Genomic DNA, 23304 nt, shown 5'->3' on the forward strand with positions numbered 1-23304 from the left:
TGGTTAAAAGCAACACACTGGAGTCAGAATCCAGATGGCTGACTCATAAAGGTAATTTTAAGTGTGGCAGCAAAAACTGCCACATTTGTGCCTTGATCTTAAAATGCAATTCATTTACCTCCAGTGTCACTAACCAAAAAGTTAATATTGATTTTTATGCCAATTGTAGTACCCACTGGGCTGTATATCTGCTAACGTGCAATATATGTAAAAATCAATATACAGGACAAACATCTAGGGAATTAAGAAAAAGAGTAGGAGAACATGCCAGGGATGAAAGAAACTATGTTAAGGAATTTGCAGTTGCTAGCCACTTCAATGGTATTCATTTCACAAACAAAGCAGATATATCTGTCCAAGTAATAGGTCTATAACGGGTACCCATTAGAGGGGGCAACAAACATAAAATCCTTGACAAAAGAGAATTGTTTTGGATTCTAAAACTTTAAACTAAAACACCTTTAGGCATGATTAGAGAATTTTACATCAGTTATTTAATTGATGACTAATGCCTACTCTGCTACCCACATAGAAATGTAATTGTCATTAGTCTTTTCCCTTCGGGATTTGGACCTATGACAGTATCCTGTGATCATTTACATTATTATGGTCCTTTACAGTACTTGCCATTTTTTCTGGGTATTGTGTAAAATATAAATTTATTATGCATACCAATTGAAGATAATTTAATTTGCCTACATATTTATGTGCATTCTTTTGCTCTTTACCACATCACTGTTATTATATTGTTTAAGCAATGTTGCTTTTTTATTTTTTGACTCTGGACTGAGTATGCTTTTAACTTTTTTGTGATCTGCTAGGGGTTAATCAATTGTTGCTTCCTGCATAAATTGGCATCCCCTCTCTTGCACCTGCAGTCTATGATTAAGCGCCAGTAGTGGACATGAAACGCGTAGGACAATTCTTTTGTGTTGTCCTCTGTCTGGGAACCCTTCATTTTTTAAATTGGAACCAATAAAGTTTATACTTTTATTTTTGTTAACTGAGCAGTGCTTTAATTTCTTGCATTCATGTTTTACCTTTTGGCCTGATCTGCCGCTTGCTATGGCACTCCGGGTATGTTTAGGCAACAGCAGTTGTAAACTTTTATCCCACTACATGACCTGTAGTCTTTGACCGTGTACCGGTACACCCCTCGTGTCTCGCTCCCAGTTCATAAGCCTACCTAGGTATGCTTTTCAGCACAAGATACCAAGAGAAATAAGCAAGTTAGATAATAGAAGTAAATTAGAGAATACAATTTTAAAGTAAATCTGAATCATGAAATAAAAAAATTGGGTTTCACTTCTCTTTAAGTTTTTGGTACATTCAATTATGTATTTTTTGTATGGTGACTTTTCTTAACTTTGATTTAACTAGAAAATGTAAAAAAGAGTAAACACAGCCAGCTGTGTAAATAATTAAATTGAAGACACTGAGAAAAATAGTGACAGAAGAATTCTGGTCATTTCTCCTCACCATTACTTTTTATACTCCTAGATTTAGAGCTCTGCGGCCAAAGGGGTGCGTTAGCTATGCGTGCTTTTTTCTGGCCGCACCTTTTAAATACCGCTGGTATTGAGAGTTCACAGAATGGCTGCGTTAGGCTCCAAAAAAGGAGCGTAGAGCATATTTAATGCAACTTCAACTCTTGATACCAGTGGTGCTTAAGGACGTGGCCAGCTTCAAAAACGTGCTCGTGCACGATTCCCCCATAGAAAACAATGGGGCTGTTTGAGCTGAAAAAAAACCTAACACCTGCAAAAAAGCCGTGTTCATCTCCTAACGCAGCCCCATTGTTGTCTATGGGGAAACACTTCCTACGTTTGCACCTAACACTCTAACATGTACCCCGAGTCTAAACACCCCTAACCTTACACTTATTAACCCCTATTCTGCCGCCCCCGCTATTGCTGACCCCTGCATATTTTTTTTAACCCCTAATCTGCCGCTCCCTATGTACCCCTAATCTGCTGCCCCTAACACCGCCGACCCCTATATTATATTTATTAACCCCTAATCTGCCCCCCACAACGTCGCCTCCACCTGCCTACACTTATTAACCCCTAATCCGCCTCACTAACCCTATAATAAATAGTATTAACCCCTAATCTGCCCTCCCTAACATCGCCGACACCTAACTTCAAACATTAACCCCTAATCTGCCGACTGGAGCTCACCGCTATTCTAATAAATGTATTAACCCCTAAAGCTAAGTCTAACCCTAATTTAAATCTAACTAAATAAATTAACTCTTATTAAATACATTATTCCTATTTAAAGCTAAATACTTACCTGTAAAATAAATCCTAATATAGCTACAATATAAATTATAATTATATTTTAGCTCTTTTAGGATTTAAAATTTATTTTACAGGTAACTTTGTATTTATTTTAACCAGGTACAATAGCTATTAAATAGTTAAGAACTATTTAATAGCTAAAATAGTTAAAATAATTACAAAATTATCTGTAAAATAAATCCTAACCTAAGTTACAATTAAACCTAACACTACACTATCAATAAATTAATTAAATAAACTACCTACAATTATCTACAATTAAACCTAACACTACACTATCAATAAATTAATTAAATACAATACCTACAATTATCTACAATTAAACCTAACACTACACTATCAATAAATTATTTAAATAAAATATCTACAAATAACTACAATGAAATAAACTAACTAAAGTACAAAAAATAAAAAAGAACTAAGTTACAAAAAAAAAAAAATATTTACAAACATTAGAAAAATATTACAACAATTTAAAACTAACTACACTTACTCTAAGCCCCCTAATAAAATAACAAAGCCCCCCAACATAAAAAATGCCCTACCCTTTTCTAAATTAAAAAATTTCAAAGCTCTTTTACCTTACCAGCATGCCCCAAAGAATTCAGCTCTTTTGCCTGTAAAAACACATACAATAACCCCCCCAACATTACAACCCACCACCCACATACCCCTAATCTAACCCAAACCCCCCTTAAATAAACCTAACACTAAGCCCCTGAAGATCTCCCTACCTTGTCTTCACCTCACCGGGTCCCGATCTGTCCAGAAGAGCCTCCGATGTCTTGATCCAAGCCCAAGCGGGGGGCTGAAGAGTGACGTCCATCCTCGGGCTGAAGTCTGGATCCAAGCGGCAGCTGAAGAAATCCATCATTGGCTGAAGTCGGAAGTCCATCATCGGGATGAAGTCTTCTATCAAGCCGCATCTTCAATCTTCTTTCTTCTGGAGCGGAGCCATCTTCTTTCCAACCGACGCGGAAAATCCTCTTCAACCGACGCCTACTCGCCGAATGAACGTTCCTTTAAATGACGTCATCCAAGATGGCGTCCCTCGAATTCTGATTGGCTGATAGGATTCTATCAGCCAATCTGAATTAAGGTAGGAATATTCTGATTGGCTGATGGAATCAGCCAATCAGAATCAAGTTCAATCCGATTGGCTGATCCAATCAGATTGAGCTCGCATTCTATTGACTGTTCCGATCAGCCAATAGAATGCAAGCTCAATCTGATTGGCTGATTGGATCAGCCAATCGGATTGAACTTGATTCTGATTGGCTGATTCCATCAGCCAATCAGAATATTCCTACCTTAATTCAGATTGGCTGATATAATCCTATCAGCCAATCGGAATTCGAGGGACTCCATCTTGGATGACGTCATTTAAAGGAACCGTCATTCGGCGAGTAGGCGTCGGTTGAAGAGGATGTTCCGTGTCGGTTGGAAAGAAGATGGCTCCGCTCCACTCCAGAAGAAAGAAGATTGAAGATGCGGCTTGATAGAAGACTTCATCCCGATGATGGACTTCCAACTTCAGCCGATGATGGATTTCTTCAGCCGCCGCTTGGATCCAGACTTCAGCCCGAGGATGGACGTCACTCTTCAGCCCCCCGCTTGGGCTTGGATCAAGACATCGGAGGCTCTTCTGGACAGATCGGGACCCGGTGAGGTGAAGACAAGGTAGGGAGATCTTCAGGGGCTTAGTGTTAGGTTTATTTAAGGGGGGTTTGGGTTAGATTAGGGGTATGTGGGTGGTGGGTTGTAATGTTGGGGGGGGGGTATTGTATGTGGGTTTTTTTACAGGCAAAAGAGCTGAATTCTTTGGGGCATTCCCCACAAAGGGCCCTGTTCAGGGCTGGTAAGGTAAAAGAACTTTGAACTTTTTTAATTTAGAATAGTGTAGGGCATTTTTTATTTTGGGGGGCTTTGTTATTTTATTAGGGGGCTTAGAGTATGTGTAATTAGTTTAAAATTGTTGTAATATTTTTCTAATGTTTGTAAATATTTTTTTATTTTTTGTAACTTAGTTCTTTTTTATTTTTTGTACTTTAGTTAGTTTATTTCATTGTGGTTATTTGTAGATATTTTATTTAAATAATTTATTGATAGTGTAGTGTTAGGTTTAATTGTAGATAATTGTAGGTATTGTATTTAATTAATTTATTGATAGTGTAGTGTTAGGTTTAATTGTAGATAATTGAAGGTAGTTTATTTAATTTATTTATTGATAGTGTAGTGTTAGGTTTAATTGTAACTTAGGTTAGGATTTATTTTACAGGACATTTTGTAATTATTTTAACTATTTTAGCTATTAAATAGTTCTTAACTATTTAATAGCTATTGTACCTGGTTAAAATAAATACAAAGTTGCCTGTAAAATATATATTAATCCTAAAATAGCTATAATATAATTATAATTTATGTTGTAGCTATATTAGGGTTTATTTTACAGGTAAGTATTTAGCTTTAAATAGGAATAATTTATTTAATAAGTGTTAATTTATTTCATTAGAATAAAATTATATTTAACTTAGGGGGGTGTTAGGGTTAGGGTTAAAATTAGCTTTAGGGGTTAAAAAATTTATTAGAGTAGCGGTGAGCTCCGATCGGCAGATTAGGGGTTAATACTTGAAATTAGGTGTCGGCGATGTTAGGGAGGGCAGATTAGGGGTTAATAATATTTATTATAAGGTTAGTGAGGCGGGAGTGAGGCGGATTAGGTGTTAATAACTTTATTATAGTAGTTGTGCGGTCCGCTCGGCAGATTAGGGGTTAATAAGTGTAGGCAGGTGGAGGCGACGTTGAGGGGGCAGATTAGGGGTTAATAAATATAATATAGGGGTCGGCGGTGTTAGGGGCAGCAGATTAGGGGTACATAAGGATAACGTAGGTAGCGGCGCTTTGCGGTCGGCAGATTAGGGGTTAATTATTGTAGGTAGCTGGCGGCGACATTGTGGGGGGCAGGTTAGGGGTTAATAAATATAATATAGGGGTCGGCAGTGTTAGGGGCAGCAGATTAGGGGTACATAAGTATAACGTAGGTGACGGTCGGCAGATTAGGGGTTAAAAAAATTTAATCGAGTGGCGGTGATGTGGGGGGACCTCGGTTTAGGGGTACATAGGTAGTTTAGTTTGGGTGTTAGTGTACTTTAGAGCACAGTAGTTAAGAGCTTTATAAACCGGCGTTAGCCCAGAAAGCTCTTAACTACTGACTTTTTTCTGCGGCTGGAGTTTTGTCGTTAGATTTCTAACGCTCACTTCAGCTAAGACTCTAAATACCGGAGTTAGAAAGATCCCATTGAAAAGATAGGATACGCAATTGATGTAAGGGGATCTGCGGTATGGAAAAGTCGCGGCTGAAAAGTGAGCGTTAGACCCTTTCCTGACTGACTCCAAATACCGGCGGTAGCCTAAAACCAGCGTTAAGAGCCTGGAGTGCCTGTATTTAGATTTCTTTTTTACCTTATTATTGATTGTATGTTTTGTTGATGCAGTGATTTTTTATTATTATGGATGCATCTATCTATGGGCTAGATTACAAGTGGCGCGCTAAGTTTTACATTCACTCTCACGCTAACTGTGCTAAAAGTAAACTTTTAACACAGGCAATTTAGCATGCATATTACAAAAATCTGATACAAACTAATTTCAGGACATCTGCTATAGTAAACAGGTTACCTTCTGCTCTCATATACTTTAATAGGGCTTAAAAAAAAACTATCACTCGCGAGCTTACCCGACACTGCATTAGACCAAGTGCACTAAACCTGAAGGTTATGAATTGTTTACATTCCAATGTTCTTCACATAGAAGAAAATGTTCTTTTTTATTTTTTTAATATATATATTTCTCTCTCTCTCTCTCTCTCTCTCTCTCTCTCTCTCTCTCTCTCTCTATATATATATATATATATATATATATATATATATATATATATATATATATATATATATATATATATGATTATTTTTTGTAAAATATATACAGTATCTATACTTGGGGTGGGCAAATGTGTCGAAAGTATAATTTGTTGGTTGAAAAATTTGTCGATAAGCACAAAAACCCCTTAAAATTCTTTAAACGCATGTTATTTCAGATTTTCGAATGTTACTTTCATTTTAGAATGTTCATAATTTGATCAAATGTCCATATTCGAAATTTAGAATGTAGCATTCGATTTAATAAATACTAATCTGAAGTTCAATAGTTCATGTGGGAGGGAATTTAGTAAATTGATACATAATAGATACAAATATATCAATTAAAATTTTTAGAATCTGAATACTGCATAATTCGAATATTAAATTTAAAGAGAGAATTAGAAATACAAATAAGTTAAACAAATGTTAGAATTTTGTACAAACATTAAAAATTCCAAACAAATGAATGAATGTGTTAAAATTAATTGAATTTTTTGAATGTTGCAAAACATTTGCCCATCCCTAATCTATACCTATATGAATATATATATATATATATATATATATATATATATATATATATATATATATATATATATATATATATATATATATATATATATATATATATATATACTGTGTATATATATATATATATTTATAAATTGATAGATATAGAAATATATATTTAAAAAAAAAATCATTTTATGTGAAGAGCTTTGAAATTTAAAGTATTTGTATTCAAAACACAACAAAACACATTAAAATGTATTCAAATTGATTAAACATTAGTTTTGTTTCAAGGCATTTGAGTGGAAAGGGCTCAAAAGTTTGTATATGTGTATATATGTAATATATGCATGTATATACATGTTTACATATAAATACACGTGTATTTTTACATATCTACTGTATACACACATTATATATATATATATATATATATATATATATATATATATATATATAAAAAGTTTAAAGACAGAGAGAGTAGAAAATATTGCTGTATATTTTAGTATTCGGTGCTACCCTTGAATGATAATTTAAAACGGCAAACCAGAAAGACAAATTATTAGGACATATGTAAATGTCCCAAAAAAGCAAGGGAAAATAAAGCACACGAAATATTATTTTGAAAAAATCCAATTTCTTTATTTAAATCTCCCACTTCACATTCAGTGATTAATCTGTTCCACCGGGCTGCGGTAGTTAGAGCAACATCTTACAATTAAAAATAAAACTACAAGGTCTACGTAAAGCTAACAAGATATCTAATTCCCTATGCATACGTATGCAAACTAAAGATATCTCAAACTATAGGATAACATATGTGAAGAAATATACACAATGTCTAAATACAGGACACTTATATATTATCCTAGGATGTCAGGCTAACAGCATAACATACTGCAAATAAACAAAATAACAGCTTAACAGTCCATGTTCCCACTGTAGATATAAATAATGGCTATTGAAAACCATATAGTGGTAATTCACGGAAGGTATCGGTAGGTGAAAGACCGCAACAGAACCTGCTGCACACTAGGTCAAAAACCGATACACAGCTTTTATGAATATAAGACAGTACTTATCTTTTCCTCCTTCAAAGTATGGTTGCGATGGGACTTTTTTCTTTACTGATCCGTGAAAGGGCATCTGATGAACCCCTGGGACACATGGCACTATGGGCATTATGTGTATAGCACCTTGGAAAAAGTTAACAACTGTCTGAGGTCTTTGTGGTGACACGTAAAAGCTGAAGTCTTATTCCAGCACTTATTCAAACTTCTACTGCTGTTTCTGAAAATATCCTAATTAACAGGACACGTCTGTGAACTGAGAATCTGCGCTGAAACAATAGCGCATGGATATTGTGCCTGTGAATCGACATTAGGAATCGACTTTGGAGCTTGAGGACAGCTAACAGAAGCGGTGCTTATATACTAAAGTGTGCAAAGTTCTTTCTCATGTCAGCAATACAGCTTGGTATCTATCTTGGACGTCCTGACAAGGATATACAGAGGTGCGATTGGCTTATTCTCCTTTGGACTCTCCTGGCCCAATAGATACAGATTCAGGTACTAGGAACCAATTGGAGTTGCAGTGACGAGCTGGCCACCCCCACTGGGGGTTACGTCACACGCCGAGGAATCACGGATCAGTAAAGAAAAAAGTCCCATCGCAACCATACTTTGAAGGAGGAAAAGATAAGTACTGTCTTATATTCATAAAAGCTGTGTATCGGTTTTTGACCTAGTGTGCAGCAGGTTCTGTTGCGGTCTTTCACCTACCGATACCTTCCGTGAATTACCACTATATGGTTTTCAATAGCCATTATTTATATCTACAGTGGGAACATGGACTGTTAAGCTGTTATTTTGTTTATTTGCAGTATGTTATGCTGTTAGCCTGACATCCTAGGATAATATATAAGTGTCCTGTATTTAGACATTGTGTATATTTCTTCACATATGTTAACCTATAGTTTGAGATATCTTTAGTTTGCATACGTATGCATAGGGAATTAGATATCTTGTTAGCTTTACGTAGACCTTGTAGTTTTATTTTTAATTGTAAGATGTTGCTCTAACTACCGCAGCCCGGTGGAACAGATTAATCACTGAATGTGAAGTGGGAGATTTAAATAAAGAAATTGGATTTTTTCAAAATAATATTTTGTGTGCTTTATTTTCCCTTGCTTTTTTGGGACATTTACATATGTCCTAATAATTTTTCTTTCTGGTTTGCCGTTTTAAAATATATATATATAATATTATATATACTGTATATATATATATATATATATATATATATATATATATATATATATATATATATATATATATATATATATATATATATATATATATTATATATACTGTGTATATATATATATATATATATATATCACACAAATACACATATTTATATATTATAACCCTTTCCCAGTACCTTGCCATATACCATATACCCTAATAAAACATTTTTATTAATGCTTATAAAAATATATTAAAAAAAATATCACGAAGTGTATATGAGTGTAATAGCTTATTTCGATGTGTTTGGTGAACATTTATTTAACCCTTACACTTTACGCTAGGTCTTCACGCACACTAATCTGATGAGTACAAATTTCAGGATTTCTGCTATCGTGACCAGGTTACCTTCTGCTCTCATATACTTTAATGGGGCTTCAAAAAAAACTCACTCACAAGCTTACCCGACATTGCATTAGACCAACTGCTCTAAAGCCGAAGGTTATGAATACTTTACATTCTAATGTTCTTCACATAGAAGAAAATGTTTTTTTATTTTTAAATATATATATATATATATATATATATATATATATATATATGATTATTTTTTTGTAAAATATATATCTATACTAGGGATGGGCAAATGTGTAGAAAGTATAATTCGTTTGGTTGAACAATTTGTCGATAAGGACAAAAACCCCTTAAATTCTTTAAACGCATGTTATTTCAGATTTTTGAATGTTACTTTCATTTTAGAATGTTCATAATTTGATCAAATGTCCATATTTGAAATATAGAATGTAACATTCGATTGAATTAATACTAATCTGAAGTTCAGTAGTTCAAGTGGGAGGGAATTTAGTAAATTGATACATAATAGATACAAATATATCAATGACATTTTTTTCTAATTCGAATACTGCATAATTAGAATATTAAATTTAAAGAGAGAATTAGAAATACTAAGTTAAACAAATGTTAGAATTTTGTACTAACATTCAAAATTCCAATTAAATAAACAAATGTGTGGGGAAGTGGGAACATACAGACATATGTTCTGGGATTGCACCAGAGTTCTTGACATATGGAACTTACTTTCATCAATGCTTAGTTATCTATTAGACGAGCAGGTCTTGGAATTGCACAGGCGTTACTCCATCAAAAAGTTCAAAAGTTTAACAAACCAATAAACACCTTCATTAGGATACTTTGTACAGTGGTGAGAACATGTATAGCAAGAAACTGGAAGGTGAGTACGCCAACTTGGTTGGAAATTAAAAATAAGATTCAACACACCTATAATATGTACGAATATGCAACCTGGTCGCTGGGTACTAAAGATACAAATGACGAAGTTTGGTTTTATTGGAATCTTAGAAAAGGCTTTAACTATCCCAATTAAGAATAATAGTTAGGGTTCAGTAAGGGAATAAGAGGAAAGAGAGAGCAACCTAGGGTCGATTGGGTATTATATGACTACAACATAAATTAACTATTCTTTGGCATCCAACTACTTACTATGTTTTCTAAGTAAGATTATGTTTTTTTTTGTTAAAAAGTTTGTACAAGCTACACCAATGTTTTCTCTGAGTTGCAACAGAGGAGAATGTATACCCACTTCGGTTTGACTGGAACTAGACTTTATGATGAAACGTGAGAAGAAGAAAAGGGAACTTCAAGATCTTGGTAGATTCAATGCAGTTTATCAATTTTAGATGTATATGTTGTTCAGAAGTTCGATATGCATTGTTCCTAAAGCTATCTAACACTTGAATTCTTATTTTCTTGTACTGTTGCACAATCAAAAATTTTTCAATAAAAATGATTTAAACATAAATGAACAAATGTGTTAAAATGTATTTAATTTTTTGAATTTTGCAAAACATTTGTCCATCCCTAATCTATACCCATATATCTATATGAATATATATATATATATATATATATATATATATATATATATATATATATATAAACATATATATATATATAAACATATAGATAGACAGATATAGAAATATATTTAAAATTAAAAAAAAAAAAACCATTTTGTTTTATGTGAAGAACTTTGGAATGTAAAGTATTTGTATTCAAAACACAATAAAACACATTAAAATGTATGCAAATTGATTAAAAATTATTTTTTTGCTTCAAGGCATTTGAGTAGAAAGGGCTAAAAAGTCTGTATATTTGTTTTGTCTGTAATATATGTATGTATATTCACATATATATATATACACAAATACACATAGTTAGATATTTATACATTATAGCCCTTTTCAAGTACCTTGCCATATACCATATCCCTTTTAACCCTGAGAAAAGATTTTAATTAATGTTTATAAAAATATATTTACACACAAATACAAGTGTATATGAGTGTAATAGTTTATTTTGTTGTGTTTGGTGAATATTTGATTAACCCTTATATATTACGCTAGGTCTTCATGCGCACTAATCTGTTGAGTGCAAATTTTTTTTACTTTCAATTTGTAATTGACATTGTTTATTGCATCCCAAGCGTGCCACTTTTAATCTAGCACTATATTCCCTAACAACATTTGTTTTCTATTTAGAAAAATAAATATCAGTTCTTCTCTATTAACCCCTTAATAATCAGACCATTTTTCAATTTTCTTACCCTTGAGGACAGGGCTAATTTTACATTTGTGCAATGTTTGTGTTTAGCTGTAATTTTCCTCTTACTCATTTGCTATACCCACTCATATCATATATACGGTTTTCCTCACCAATAAATGGAATTTCTATTTTCATATTGTATATTTTACTATCATTTTTTTTTATAAAATATGAAAAAAAAAACACTTTTTCTAACTTTGACCCCTAAAATCTGTTACACATCTACAACCACCAGAAAACACCCATGCTAAATAGTTTCTAAATTTTGTCCTGACTTTAGAAATACCCAATGTTTACATGTTCTTTGCTTTTTTTGCAAGTTATAAGGCAATAAGTACAAGTAGCACTTTGCTATTTCCAATTAACCATTTTTTTTTTTTCAAAATTAGCCATAGTTACATTGTAACACTGATATCTGTCAGGAATTCCTGAATTACCCTTCACATGTATATATATATATATTTTTTTAGTAGACAACCCAAAGTATTGATCTAGGCTTATTTTGGTATATTTCATGCCACCATTTCACCGCCAAATCCGATCAAATAAAAAAAACAAATTAACTTTTTTACTAACTTTTTCACAAACTTTAGGTTTCTTACTGAAATTATTTACAAACAGCTTGTGCAATTATGGCACAAATGGTTGTAAATGCTTCTCTGGGATCCTCTTTGTTTAGAAATAGCAGACATTTATGGCTTTGGCATTACTTTTAATTTTAGCTTTAGTGTAGTAGACAACCCAAAGTATTGATCTATGCCCATTTTGTTATATTTCATGCAACCATTTCACCGCCAAATGTGATCAAATAAAAAAAAAACTTTAACGTTTTTACTAACTTTAGGTTTCTCACTGAAATTAATTACAAACAGCTTGTGCAATTATGACACAAATAATTTTAAATGCTTTTCTGGGATCCCCTTTGTTCAGAGATAGCAGACATATATGGCTTTGGGGTTGATTTTTGGTAATTACAGCTGCACACCTCACTTGTATTATGCTCAGCAGTTAAGGGGTTAATTAGGTAGTTAATTTTAGCTTTAGTGTAGAGATCAGCCTCCTATCTGACACATCCCACCCCCTGATCCCTCCATGATCTAACTCAAACAGCTCTCTTCCCTCCCCCACCTCACATTTGTCACCGCCATCTTTAGTACTGGCAGAAAGTCTGCCAGTACTTAAATAAAAAGCATTTTTTTTTTATATTTATTCTGCAGTGTTGGATCCCCCCTTAGCCCCAAAACTCCTTGATCCCCCCAATACAGCTCTCTAACCCTCCCCCCTCTACCTATTTACTACCATCTTGGGTACTGGCAGCTGTCTGCCAGTACCCAGTTTGCAAAAAAAAATAAAAAAAAAATTTATTTTTTTTATATAGAATAAAAAATAAATGTGTAGCTGCCCCCCTCAAAATTCTACCCCCCGCTCCCTCCCATATCCCTTGCCCAACATTTGTTCCCCCCTACCTCTCCCTCCTTTCCATGCATTTTCAGAGTCATTAATGTAAATGTGGCATGCATGGTCACGATCGCTTCCAGCACTTAAAACCCCAAAGAAGTTAAAGTCCTTGTTTACAACATACTCATAAAGGGCCCCCATTAACTAATAGACTGATAGTTGTGAACCTGTCCACTTATCTTCGCAGCAAGCAGGCCGTGGACACTGTATGTCTGCTATCTGTATTTTCTCGCGTGAGAGCAGGGCCTGTCAATCACCCTTAACAAATTAATTTTGGGTGATTTATCTCAGAGGTGGCGACAGCCACATGACATATGACAGCAGCTTTGCAACTTGTGGAAAGCAGAGTCGCATGAGTGAACCAGCACTACAAAAGCTTCAAAGCACTATCTTGTAGCCCACAGTTTTTTTTTAACAATGCACATTGGACAAATTGAATATCAGCAGATATCTTCATGGTTTAAGCTGATCTCTATAAGGGTAAATTATACGACTTTAAATGGACATTATCCCCAAGAATGTTCTATCATCCATATTAAAAAGAGCAGCATTTACACTAAGTTAAAGCTGTTTTAAGTTAATCTAATACTGCAGTATTGGTTTAGTGCTTCCTACTAATCCTCACTGGCTGATAAGGACAAGTGCCTTTGCTTTACTGGTGGTGAGAGACGCGCCTCCATATGTATGACAACACTTGAGATGCCCTGTATTAGATGAAACAAAGAATAAAGTTGACTATAATGTCCCTTTACACATTTTTGGGGAATAACATTTTGTGCGAAATGTCTTTTAACTGCAGTTGTGCCTTCTCCCTCTTCCGCCATTCTTCTAATGCTTCTTAGAATCTATAAAGCCCCTCCTTTACAGTGAATGTTCTTGGCAAGTGTTAGAAGAATATCCAGATGTGGTCTCTTTAGTTTCCCATAATCCTAAGCCTTTCGTGCTGTACAAGCTTAAAGTGCTGTGTTACAATTGTTATCAGGGTGGGTGTATACTTTGAGTGCTATCCATAAAAAAATGTATTTCGTCAAATGTATTGGAAAATAGCACTTCAATAGTGTTCACCTGAAGAGTTACATTCTCCCACCATAATTGTAAATTGTCGGCTTGGCTATATGTCCCTGCTATTTACAGAGTAATTCTACGTTAAAGAGAACCGTAATTTAATGACTTGTATGCACTTCATAAATACTTTCCTAAGTCATTTTATCATAAAGACTTAGGAGGTCTGTTCATAGGAAAATTTGTGACATTTTAACATGTTAACTATTTTTCAGATGTGGGAAACATTTTTTTCTTTTGATTTTTTTTTATATGTATATTTCTGACAAAGGCTGATAAAAAAGTATATTTAAATAAGGTTGTTATCAAATCTCCATATATTTCTTACCTTGACAGGAATTGACTCTACCTGATTATGCAGCCAGCCCTGCACACACAATTAGACATTAAACATACATTATCTAGATAGATCAGAGCTCTTTATATTGAGTCCAAATGAGAAGGATTATATGTTTCTGAATACAAGCTGACATTTTAATGAAATATTTCTGTCTTCAGTGAGAAACTTGTTTAACCTTTATGACTGTTTGTTAATGTGGATGAACAGTGATGTGAGTCCTGCTTCTAACAAGAGATAGGCTTTTCAGATAGTGAGCAAGACTGAATTTCAATGAATAAGAATAGATTTCAGTGGACAGTATTCACTGTATGCTGTTAAACTAGCTTGACAAGAGAGAATCCACAACTTGGAATTTTAGCAATGCCAAACCATTCCCAAGACATTTCAATAAGATATAAGCAGTTGCCTACATAACATAAAGGGTCTCTGAAACCTTCAGTTGCCATTTAGTTAAAGTCTCAATGAGACCTTTCACAAAATGTGAGTTCTTATGTAAAATATGTTTACCCTAACAGCGTTATGTGCCATTTGCTTAGATATCACCCATAAAGCTTCTCTTTTGGTGAGACTAGGCCAGAGTATAATGCAGCTTTCTAGTTCTTTAAGGGAATTGAATACTACAACAGTGTTAAACAGTGTACACAAGTGAGTGTTATAATAAGTTTGAATGCCATTCCGTAACCTTCAATGAATATAGCTCTATCCAAGTGTGTAAAACTGCCCCTAGTGATGTAAGTCTACCTTAAAATACTTAAAAATGTGGCTAAGACTACTTTTAATGAATGGAACGTTTGTAAGTACTTTGTTTTATGGCACTACCTTTTGTTAAAGGTTTTTAGTGGTACTTCCATACCCATACTACCATACAAACATCTCCCCATAGACTTCTAAGGAGAGATGTAAAAATAAAAGAAAACAGTTATTGCTTGTGCGCTAACCAGACACTGGATCAGACCAACTGTGCTAAACTCGATTTAGGAATAATTTAAATTCCTATATTCTTCAAATAGAAGAAAATGTTATTTTAATTTAATGTATGTATGTATATATATATATATATATATATATATATATATATATATATATATATATATATATATATATATATATACAGTGTATATAATATGATAGATAGATATATAGATAGATATCGTATATACAGATAAAATAAAAAGAATACCATTTTCTATGTGAAGAACCTAGGAATTTTAAGTATTTCTATTCAAAGCACATTAAAAATTAATACAAAATTATATTGCATGTTTCAAGGTATTCGACTGAGAAGGGCTCAAAAGTTTGTGTGTATATATATATATATATATATATATATTTCTAAATATGTGTTTGTGTATATATACATGTCTATACTATATACATATTTATGTGTATAATTATATGTATGTGTGCATCCAAACTACCAATAGCCCTTAAGTCCCCCTTAACAATAAAACCCACAAACCCACCAAACCCCCCAAAATAAATAAACCTAATACTAAAAACCCTAAACTATCCATTGCACCGAAAAGGGCATTTGTATGGGCATTGCCCTTAAAAGGGCATTCAGCTCTTTTGCTGCCCATCCCTAGTCTAAAACCCCCCAAAAAATAAAAATAAAGCCTAATCTCTATGAAAATAACCCCCCCCAAAATAAAAACACCCCTTAAAAGGGCTTTTTGTAGGGCATTGCTCTAAGTTAAACAGCTCTTTTTCAGTTACCAAAAATTCTAAGTCCCCCCTAACAGTAAAACCCACCACCCACCAAACCCCCCAAAATACATAGACCTAACACTAAAAAACCTAAACTATCCATTGCCATGAAAAGGGCATTTGTATGTTTTTGCTGCCCATCCCTAATCTAAAAAAAAACTAAAAAAAACCCCCTAACACTAAAGCACCAAATAGATAGTCACGGGTCCTGAAGTCCGGCGAAGAAGGTCTTCTTCCATGCAGTGAAGTTTTCTTCCAAGCGGCCAACATCTTCCAAGCGGGGACCTCTTCTTTCTTCATCCAGGACAGCGGAACTGAAGACCGGCGAATGCAGAGCCATGGAGCATGGAGGATCCTCTTCTTCTGATCCAAGCCATACACTGAATAGTGAATTCAAGGTACGCGATTAAAGATGGCATCCCTTGAATTCCTATTGGCTGATTAATACTTGATGCGGGCAGTTAGTTTTTGCTTTTGTAATGTTCCGTTTGTCTTTGCTACATCCCGGTGAATTCCGAAAAGGCCATTTTCGGAATCCACCTGGATGCAGCCTGGCTGCATCCAGGTGAATTCTTTTGGCCTCGTGCTGCCAACATTCCATTGAGGATGCGTGCGCAACTGCCGACGGCGACGGACATTACAAACGCAATTATAGTATAGATATATATACACACACACACATACTTTGGTGCCCTTCCCAGTCAAACCATTTCCCTTTTAAAAACTTTTAATATTTTATGATATTTTTTTTTTTAAATCAAAGTTTTTTATTGAGGCAATACAAGAAAGAAAAAAACATAAACATAATATACATTTTGTATAATTTTGGTAAATTTTGCATTCAAGACATTATTTATCCATTGGACAATGAAACCTTTTCATATAAGAGTAAAGAAATCTTAATTCAGACATCATATATGTGTCTCTCCAAAAGATCATAATGAAAATAAGGAACATTGTATGCGAATACAAAATCAAATACATATAATCAAGCATTACCTCTTTTTTTTCTTTTGTTTCCTATATAAACGCATAACAAAGTAATAGAATTTGAACAGCCCGAAAAACTTATACTTCTTATAGAGTGATATGTTAATTATAAAATAGATGTATTTATTATCTGAAAATTTACAAATTATAGGGAGTCATAACAAGTTGCTCCTACTTAATGCATATAATTAGAGGGCAAGTTGAGAAAAGATAATCTTTGACTGCCAGTGGACTATGAGAAAGGGGTGCTGCCCACTAGCAGCTGGACACCTTGATAGATCGTCCTCAGTTTCTTTGTAAACAGAAGGATAAGAGCAACTTATATCATTACAGTATCAATAGCGGGTAAACGCCGCTTGTTTGTCCACCTAAAATAAGGGTGGACGGTAACTGAGGAGTTTGATCTTATTTAACCTTTCTAAATTATAACTGTAGACTACTCCTTGATAAAAAGGGTGAGGGGGGGAGATGAGGGGGATGGAGTCTTATATCGCACCAGACTAGTGAAGTGAGAGAAGTAGGCAGGAGTCATATTCCATAAACAGACAAACAAAGGGGCGGGCTTTCGAGGGACCCCCTATTAGATATGCAGTGAATAGGTAGGGACATAGGGCATTCAGTGGACAATGTTGAATAAAATAGAATATATCTATAGCACCTAATATTCCTGTAAAATGCTGTATATATAACTGTATTTTAGGGACCAATACAAATTGATCCACATATCATACAATATATCTTAGTTGAGCGCTATTATACTGAAAGGGGTCGTAGTTAAGTAAAGGGCAGCTGAGTCTTAAACTAACACGTAATACAAGTAAGTTCGCTGTCTATAGAATGAGTAAAAGTACCTCTCAACAACCGTATGTGGAGGGGAAGACATTAGTATGTATGGAGTATAGAAAACCTCTGGATGAGCCCCTCTCCTAGGGAGATGCCAACTCTAGGCGATGAGGGAAAAAGGAGTAGGGGTATGACCCGCAGGCAACAAGTACCGGCGGGAAAGGGAGGAGAGGGGCCCAACAGAAACAGATGACTTGTACTACTATTACATTTGACATAGGTAATATCATTTCCTAGGAACAAAAGTATAATAAAAGCTTGCATTGTCTGGATGATAAGTATACCAACCACTCCTCTTAACCCACCTGAAAGAGCTGATGGGCTTCTATAGTGTGCTGTTAAGAACCTCAGGGAGATGAACCTGAACCAGTAGCAGAGCACCGGTCAAATTACTTAAGTGAGACTTAACTTGTTCTTTTGCAGTATTATGAGAAATATAGTGGCCTCTCTAAGGTGGCTGTAATAATATATTAAATTGGAGCAGTTAATATATCCCCAAACTGAACCTTCATCTCTGTCCCGGCCGCTGGCAGAGCGGAGGGGTGAGGGGAGAAAAACACATCTCCCTCATCAACAGCATCCTTGACTACAGGAACCCTAGTGTTTATGGAGGAGAAGTGTCTGTACTATAAACCCACCCTACTGTGTTAGTGCTAAATTAGTTATTAAGAGAAATAACGACTAGAGCTGGTTTAATTGGGGGGAGCAATTATACTCATAATTAGGTACAAGACGTAAAGTGTAATTTAGTCTACTATCCCCAGCAGATATATAGGTGTATAACTAAGCTAATAGTTTTTATAACAACAAAACCTAAAAACATATATAAGACATTAGAGGTATATAAAGACCGCCAAAAAGGGGGTTCAGTGTAATAGTAGAAGTAACAGTTATGTATACGCCACTATGTCTAAGGTAAAGGTTGTTGATACTGTCGCATAGAGACTGAGTAGATGGCACTATTTGGTATCTAGCATATCTTACTTTCCTCCTATCTATTCTCTGTCTCTAAATTGCTAAAGCAGGCTAAAAACCAGTCCAAACATATCTAAACCTGTATAAGCCCTCATAATAGGTATAAGCGAGGAATTTTAAAATTAGATAACCTATAGGGTAGTGCAGTATGAATGAGGTGCCTGTTCAAGTTTACATCATATGACTGACAGAGCTAGGAAGATATATACCCCTTCTAGCCACGTATAACATAAAAAAACAGATGAGAGCACAGAGTAATAATAATGAGGGTACATTTGAGGCTGTTGGCCATTAGCAATAAGTTTCAATAACCTCTATAATGTGGTCGTATGAATCTGTGTAAGACTGTCCTCAGGAGATGAACTAGCAATACTATATAGACATAGGCCTCAAGACAATAACAAATAAGAAAATAAACATCATTAATGCAATAGCAGGTAAACATTTAACTAGATAATGAACACATAAAATCAAACAGGAAATCTAACATCATTAGGTATAGTAGGTATAAGCTTTCTGCAGTCCACTATATCTAGCATAAGAGCACATCTAAAATGTCAGCCTATGCCTTCTTTAAGCAAATGAAGATCACAGTTAATAGGTCTTATCTGGCCTCTGCATTTCCAAATTTCCTTGTACAGTCCTTGAGGCAAAAAGCTGCACAGAAAGCGATATGACAGACCAATTGCCCAGGTTGAAAGGCTGACATAGAGAGAGGCTAGTAGAGGGCTCTTACTGCCCAAGAATGAAATCGGGTGGGTACTTCTGTTTTGAGCCTGCAATGGAGTAAGCCAGAGGCATAGTGCCGTGTACTTATCTTGAAAGGCTCCTGCCACTGATCCTGTCACGATATGCCACCTCACCACAGGGTCCGGCAATGCTGCAGCAGCCTCAAAAAGCTTGACCACCTTCCTATCCGAAAGAACACAGAGGGATGCTCGCAGGTAAGTCTCCGCAGCCCACACAGAAGAGACAGCGAGAGAGGGCTTAGCAGGAGTTTCACAGCTCGCGATATACGGCTTACAGCCGCACTCATCCAGGTCCAGAACATCAGGTAGGGCGTCAGAGCCGCCAACATGGAGGATTGCGATGGGGGCCGTAACAGAGGAGGATGTCGCTTCAGTATGCAGCGCATCCACTAGATCTGCTTGGTATGCGTCAACCCGATCACATAGTGCTCTCAAGAGAGAGAGATCTCCAGCTCCATAGTTTGTGGACTTATGCGTTACTAGTGCTGATTACTCCGTAAAGTTTCCACTACAGTATCCTTACTTTCTACTAGGCTGTTGCTCGTTAGGTTGCTCTGTAAAGCCACGTGGGTAGATCCCCACTTTATGCCTCTTCCTTCTCAGATATTTTTTGATCCGACTATATATGGGAGGCTGAATTCATTCAGTAAACTTGACTAGACCATAGGGTGTTAGCTTCTGAGCTGTATCATTCTTCTGGAAGCTCGATGCTTAATGTTTGAGTACCGCTGTTTTCCTAATGGCGCCCTCCATCTGATCTCTCAATAAGCCTGTTAGCTGTCCGCCCACACCCCATAAAGTGCTCCTATCAGCTGAAAATGACTCTATGGGTATTTAGGTGCTAGGTAAACAGTCCCAAATCAACAAACTTTACTGCTATAAGTTCAGTTTTGTCCCCTGTTACAGATTAGTTTACGGAGCTATGAAGTTATGCTGCCATCTTGGTAGAACCAGGCTCCGCCCCCATGATATTTTTTTAAATAAACTGTGTGTGTATATATATATATATATATATATATATATATATATATATATATATGTGTGTGTGTGTGTAATATTTTATTTTAATGTGTTTTTATGTCTACATTTTTTAACCTTTACAGTCATGCTACATATTCTAGTGCAGTTTTGGCTTTTCACTCAAGTGAAAACTATAAACTATAATTTTCAAATCAGCGCAAATTAGCACAGTCTCAATATCCATTGAAAGTATAAGCTTTCTGGTTAACACGCTTTACTATGGACATGTAGTAGCACAGTCAAGCAATATTGGTTATCGCACCTGCACTGTCATTGGTGTGCCACTTGTAATCTGGACCAATGTGTTTTCAATGGCTTCTTATACCAGCTGCAGAGTATCCAATGTATTGAATATTGCTCATTTGTGTTTATTTTTGTAAATTAAAAAACAGTTTTTCATTATTACATTTAGTAAAAGTGTTATCTGTGAGGTTGTTGTTTGTTTGTTTTTATGTCATTTTATACATAACACTGCTTCTGCTTTGCTTTCTCAGGTTTACTGGAGGAAATTTACCGCCACCAGTCATCAGCAGCAAGAACTGGCTCAGACTTCACTTCACCTCTGATGGCAACCATAGACAGAAAGGGTTTAGCGCACAATATCAAGGTAAATACATAAAAAAATGCTTATATTTCTATGGTTTTATATATATATATATATATATATATATATATATATATATATATATATATATACATACACAGTATATATACACAGTATATAAAAAAATATATATATATATATATATATATATATATATATACCTGTTGTGGTGTGGGCATCAACACTACCCATCCACTAAAGTGCTTATGGAACAGCCAATATAGTATAAAAATAATTAAATTCATTTATACAGGCACAAGATACAGTGATACACATATTTCAAATGATTATACCTAAGTTTAATAGCAATGAGTACAAAATGATAAGTAACGGTTTGTTTACAACAATAGAATTCTAGGTTATATTTCCCATGGAATTCAGGCTCAACTTGCACAGACTGCTTCAAATCCTTTAACCTTTTAACTCCATTATGATGTTCTATTTCGTCCTAACCGTGCCAGGCTTTAGCGCCGTTAGGACAGAATAGAACATCTTAACTGTTTGGCACAATTGCGGGATTTCAATTTGTTTACATCGGAACGTTGTTCCAATGTAGACAAATTAACCCTGTCATCAAAGGGTTAAACTGTATCTATTTTTTGTCAGACAGATAATCCCAGGTATCTTTCCTGATATGTTTATGTGTTTATGCATCTGACTGGAGGAGTGAGGAAAGTGAAAACATATACAGGTACAAATCCTCAAATCCCGAATTCTAAAACCCAAACTTATTCTGAAATCGGAGCTTTCTAATTTATATTTAAAAAAAATATATATATTAAAAATTACTATTTTTCCCTGCCTGTAAATTACAATCTTCACTGCCTGCATCTTTTGTTTGTTTTTGTGATCTAAAATGCAAACAATAGTCTATATTTATGTAAAACAACAATTATTTAAGGGATTAAATGGGAAGTCCAGGATTCATATTCCATAACTCTCCGCCAAAACATTTTTACCCCTTTTCTCAATTAAACTAAAAATAAAAACACAGATATCAGATGTAGAAGGAAGATCATCATTGGTATAATTTATTAAAGGCCAGAAACCAATTATTATTATATATATATACAGTATATATATATATACTATATCCAGACTTATTCTGAAATCCGAACTGTATACAAAGCATTAAAAATGTTGAGAAAAAAAAGGTATACTTTGTTCCAAAATGAAGCAGGCTCCAGTTAAGTTAAAACATAAACACCTAGATTACGAGTCTTGCGTTAGGCTTGAAAAGCAGCGTTGGCCGGTCCCAACGCTGCTTTTTAAAGCCCTCTGGTATTACAAGTCTTGCAGGTACAGGTGTACCGCTCACTTTTTTGGCCAGACTTGGAAATACAGCAAATCCACTTACGTAAATTGCGTATCCTCTTTTTTCAATGGGACTTGCATAGCGCCGGTATTACGAGTCTGACAAAAAGTGAGTGGTAGACCCTCTCCTGTCAAGACTGGTACTGCATTTTAAAGTCAGTAGTTAAGAGTTTTACACTACAACGCATAAAACTCTTAACTAAAGTGCTACAAAGTACACTAACACCCATAAACTACCTATTAACCCCTAAACCGAGGCCCCCACATCGCAAACACTAAAATAAAAATTTTAACCCCTAATCTGCCGAACCGGACATTGCCGCCACTATAATAAATATATTAACCCCTAAACCGCCGCACTCCCGCCTCGCAAACATTAGTTAAATATTATTAACCCCTAATCTGCCGTCCCTAACATCGCCGACACCTACCTACATTTATTGATCCCTAATCTGCCGCCCCCAACGTGGCTGCCACTATATTAAAGTTATTAACCCCTAAATCTAAGTCTAACCCTAACCCCCCTAACTTAAAAATAATTTTCATAAATCTAAATAAAATTACTATAATTAACTAAATTATTCCTATTTAAAACTAAATACCTACCTGTAAAATAAACC

General features: G+C 35.0%; 1 protein-coding gene across 1 annotated transcript in view; it reads left to right on the plus strand.

The window, feature by feature from the left end:
* LOC128652451 (CUB and sushi domain-containing protein 2-like) overlaps nucleotides 1–23304 on the plus strand; it is a 1617569-nt gene that overhangs the window by 837281 nt on the left and 756984 nt on the right. The window contains 1 exon segment of the mRNA XM_053705390.1: nucleotides 21261–21373. Within this exon segment, the coding sequence (XP_053561365.1) occupies nucleotides 21261–21373 (113 nt within the window).

The sequence above is a fragment of the Bombina bombina genome, chromosome 3 (genome assembly GCF_027579735.1).
Source record: "Bombina bombina isolate aBomBom1 chromosome 3, aBomBom1.pri, whole genome shotgun sequence".
NCBI classification, from domain to species: Eukaryota; Metazoa; Chordata; class Amphibia; order Anura; family Bombinatoridae; genus Bombina; species Bombina bombina.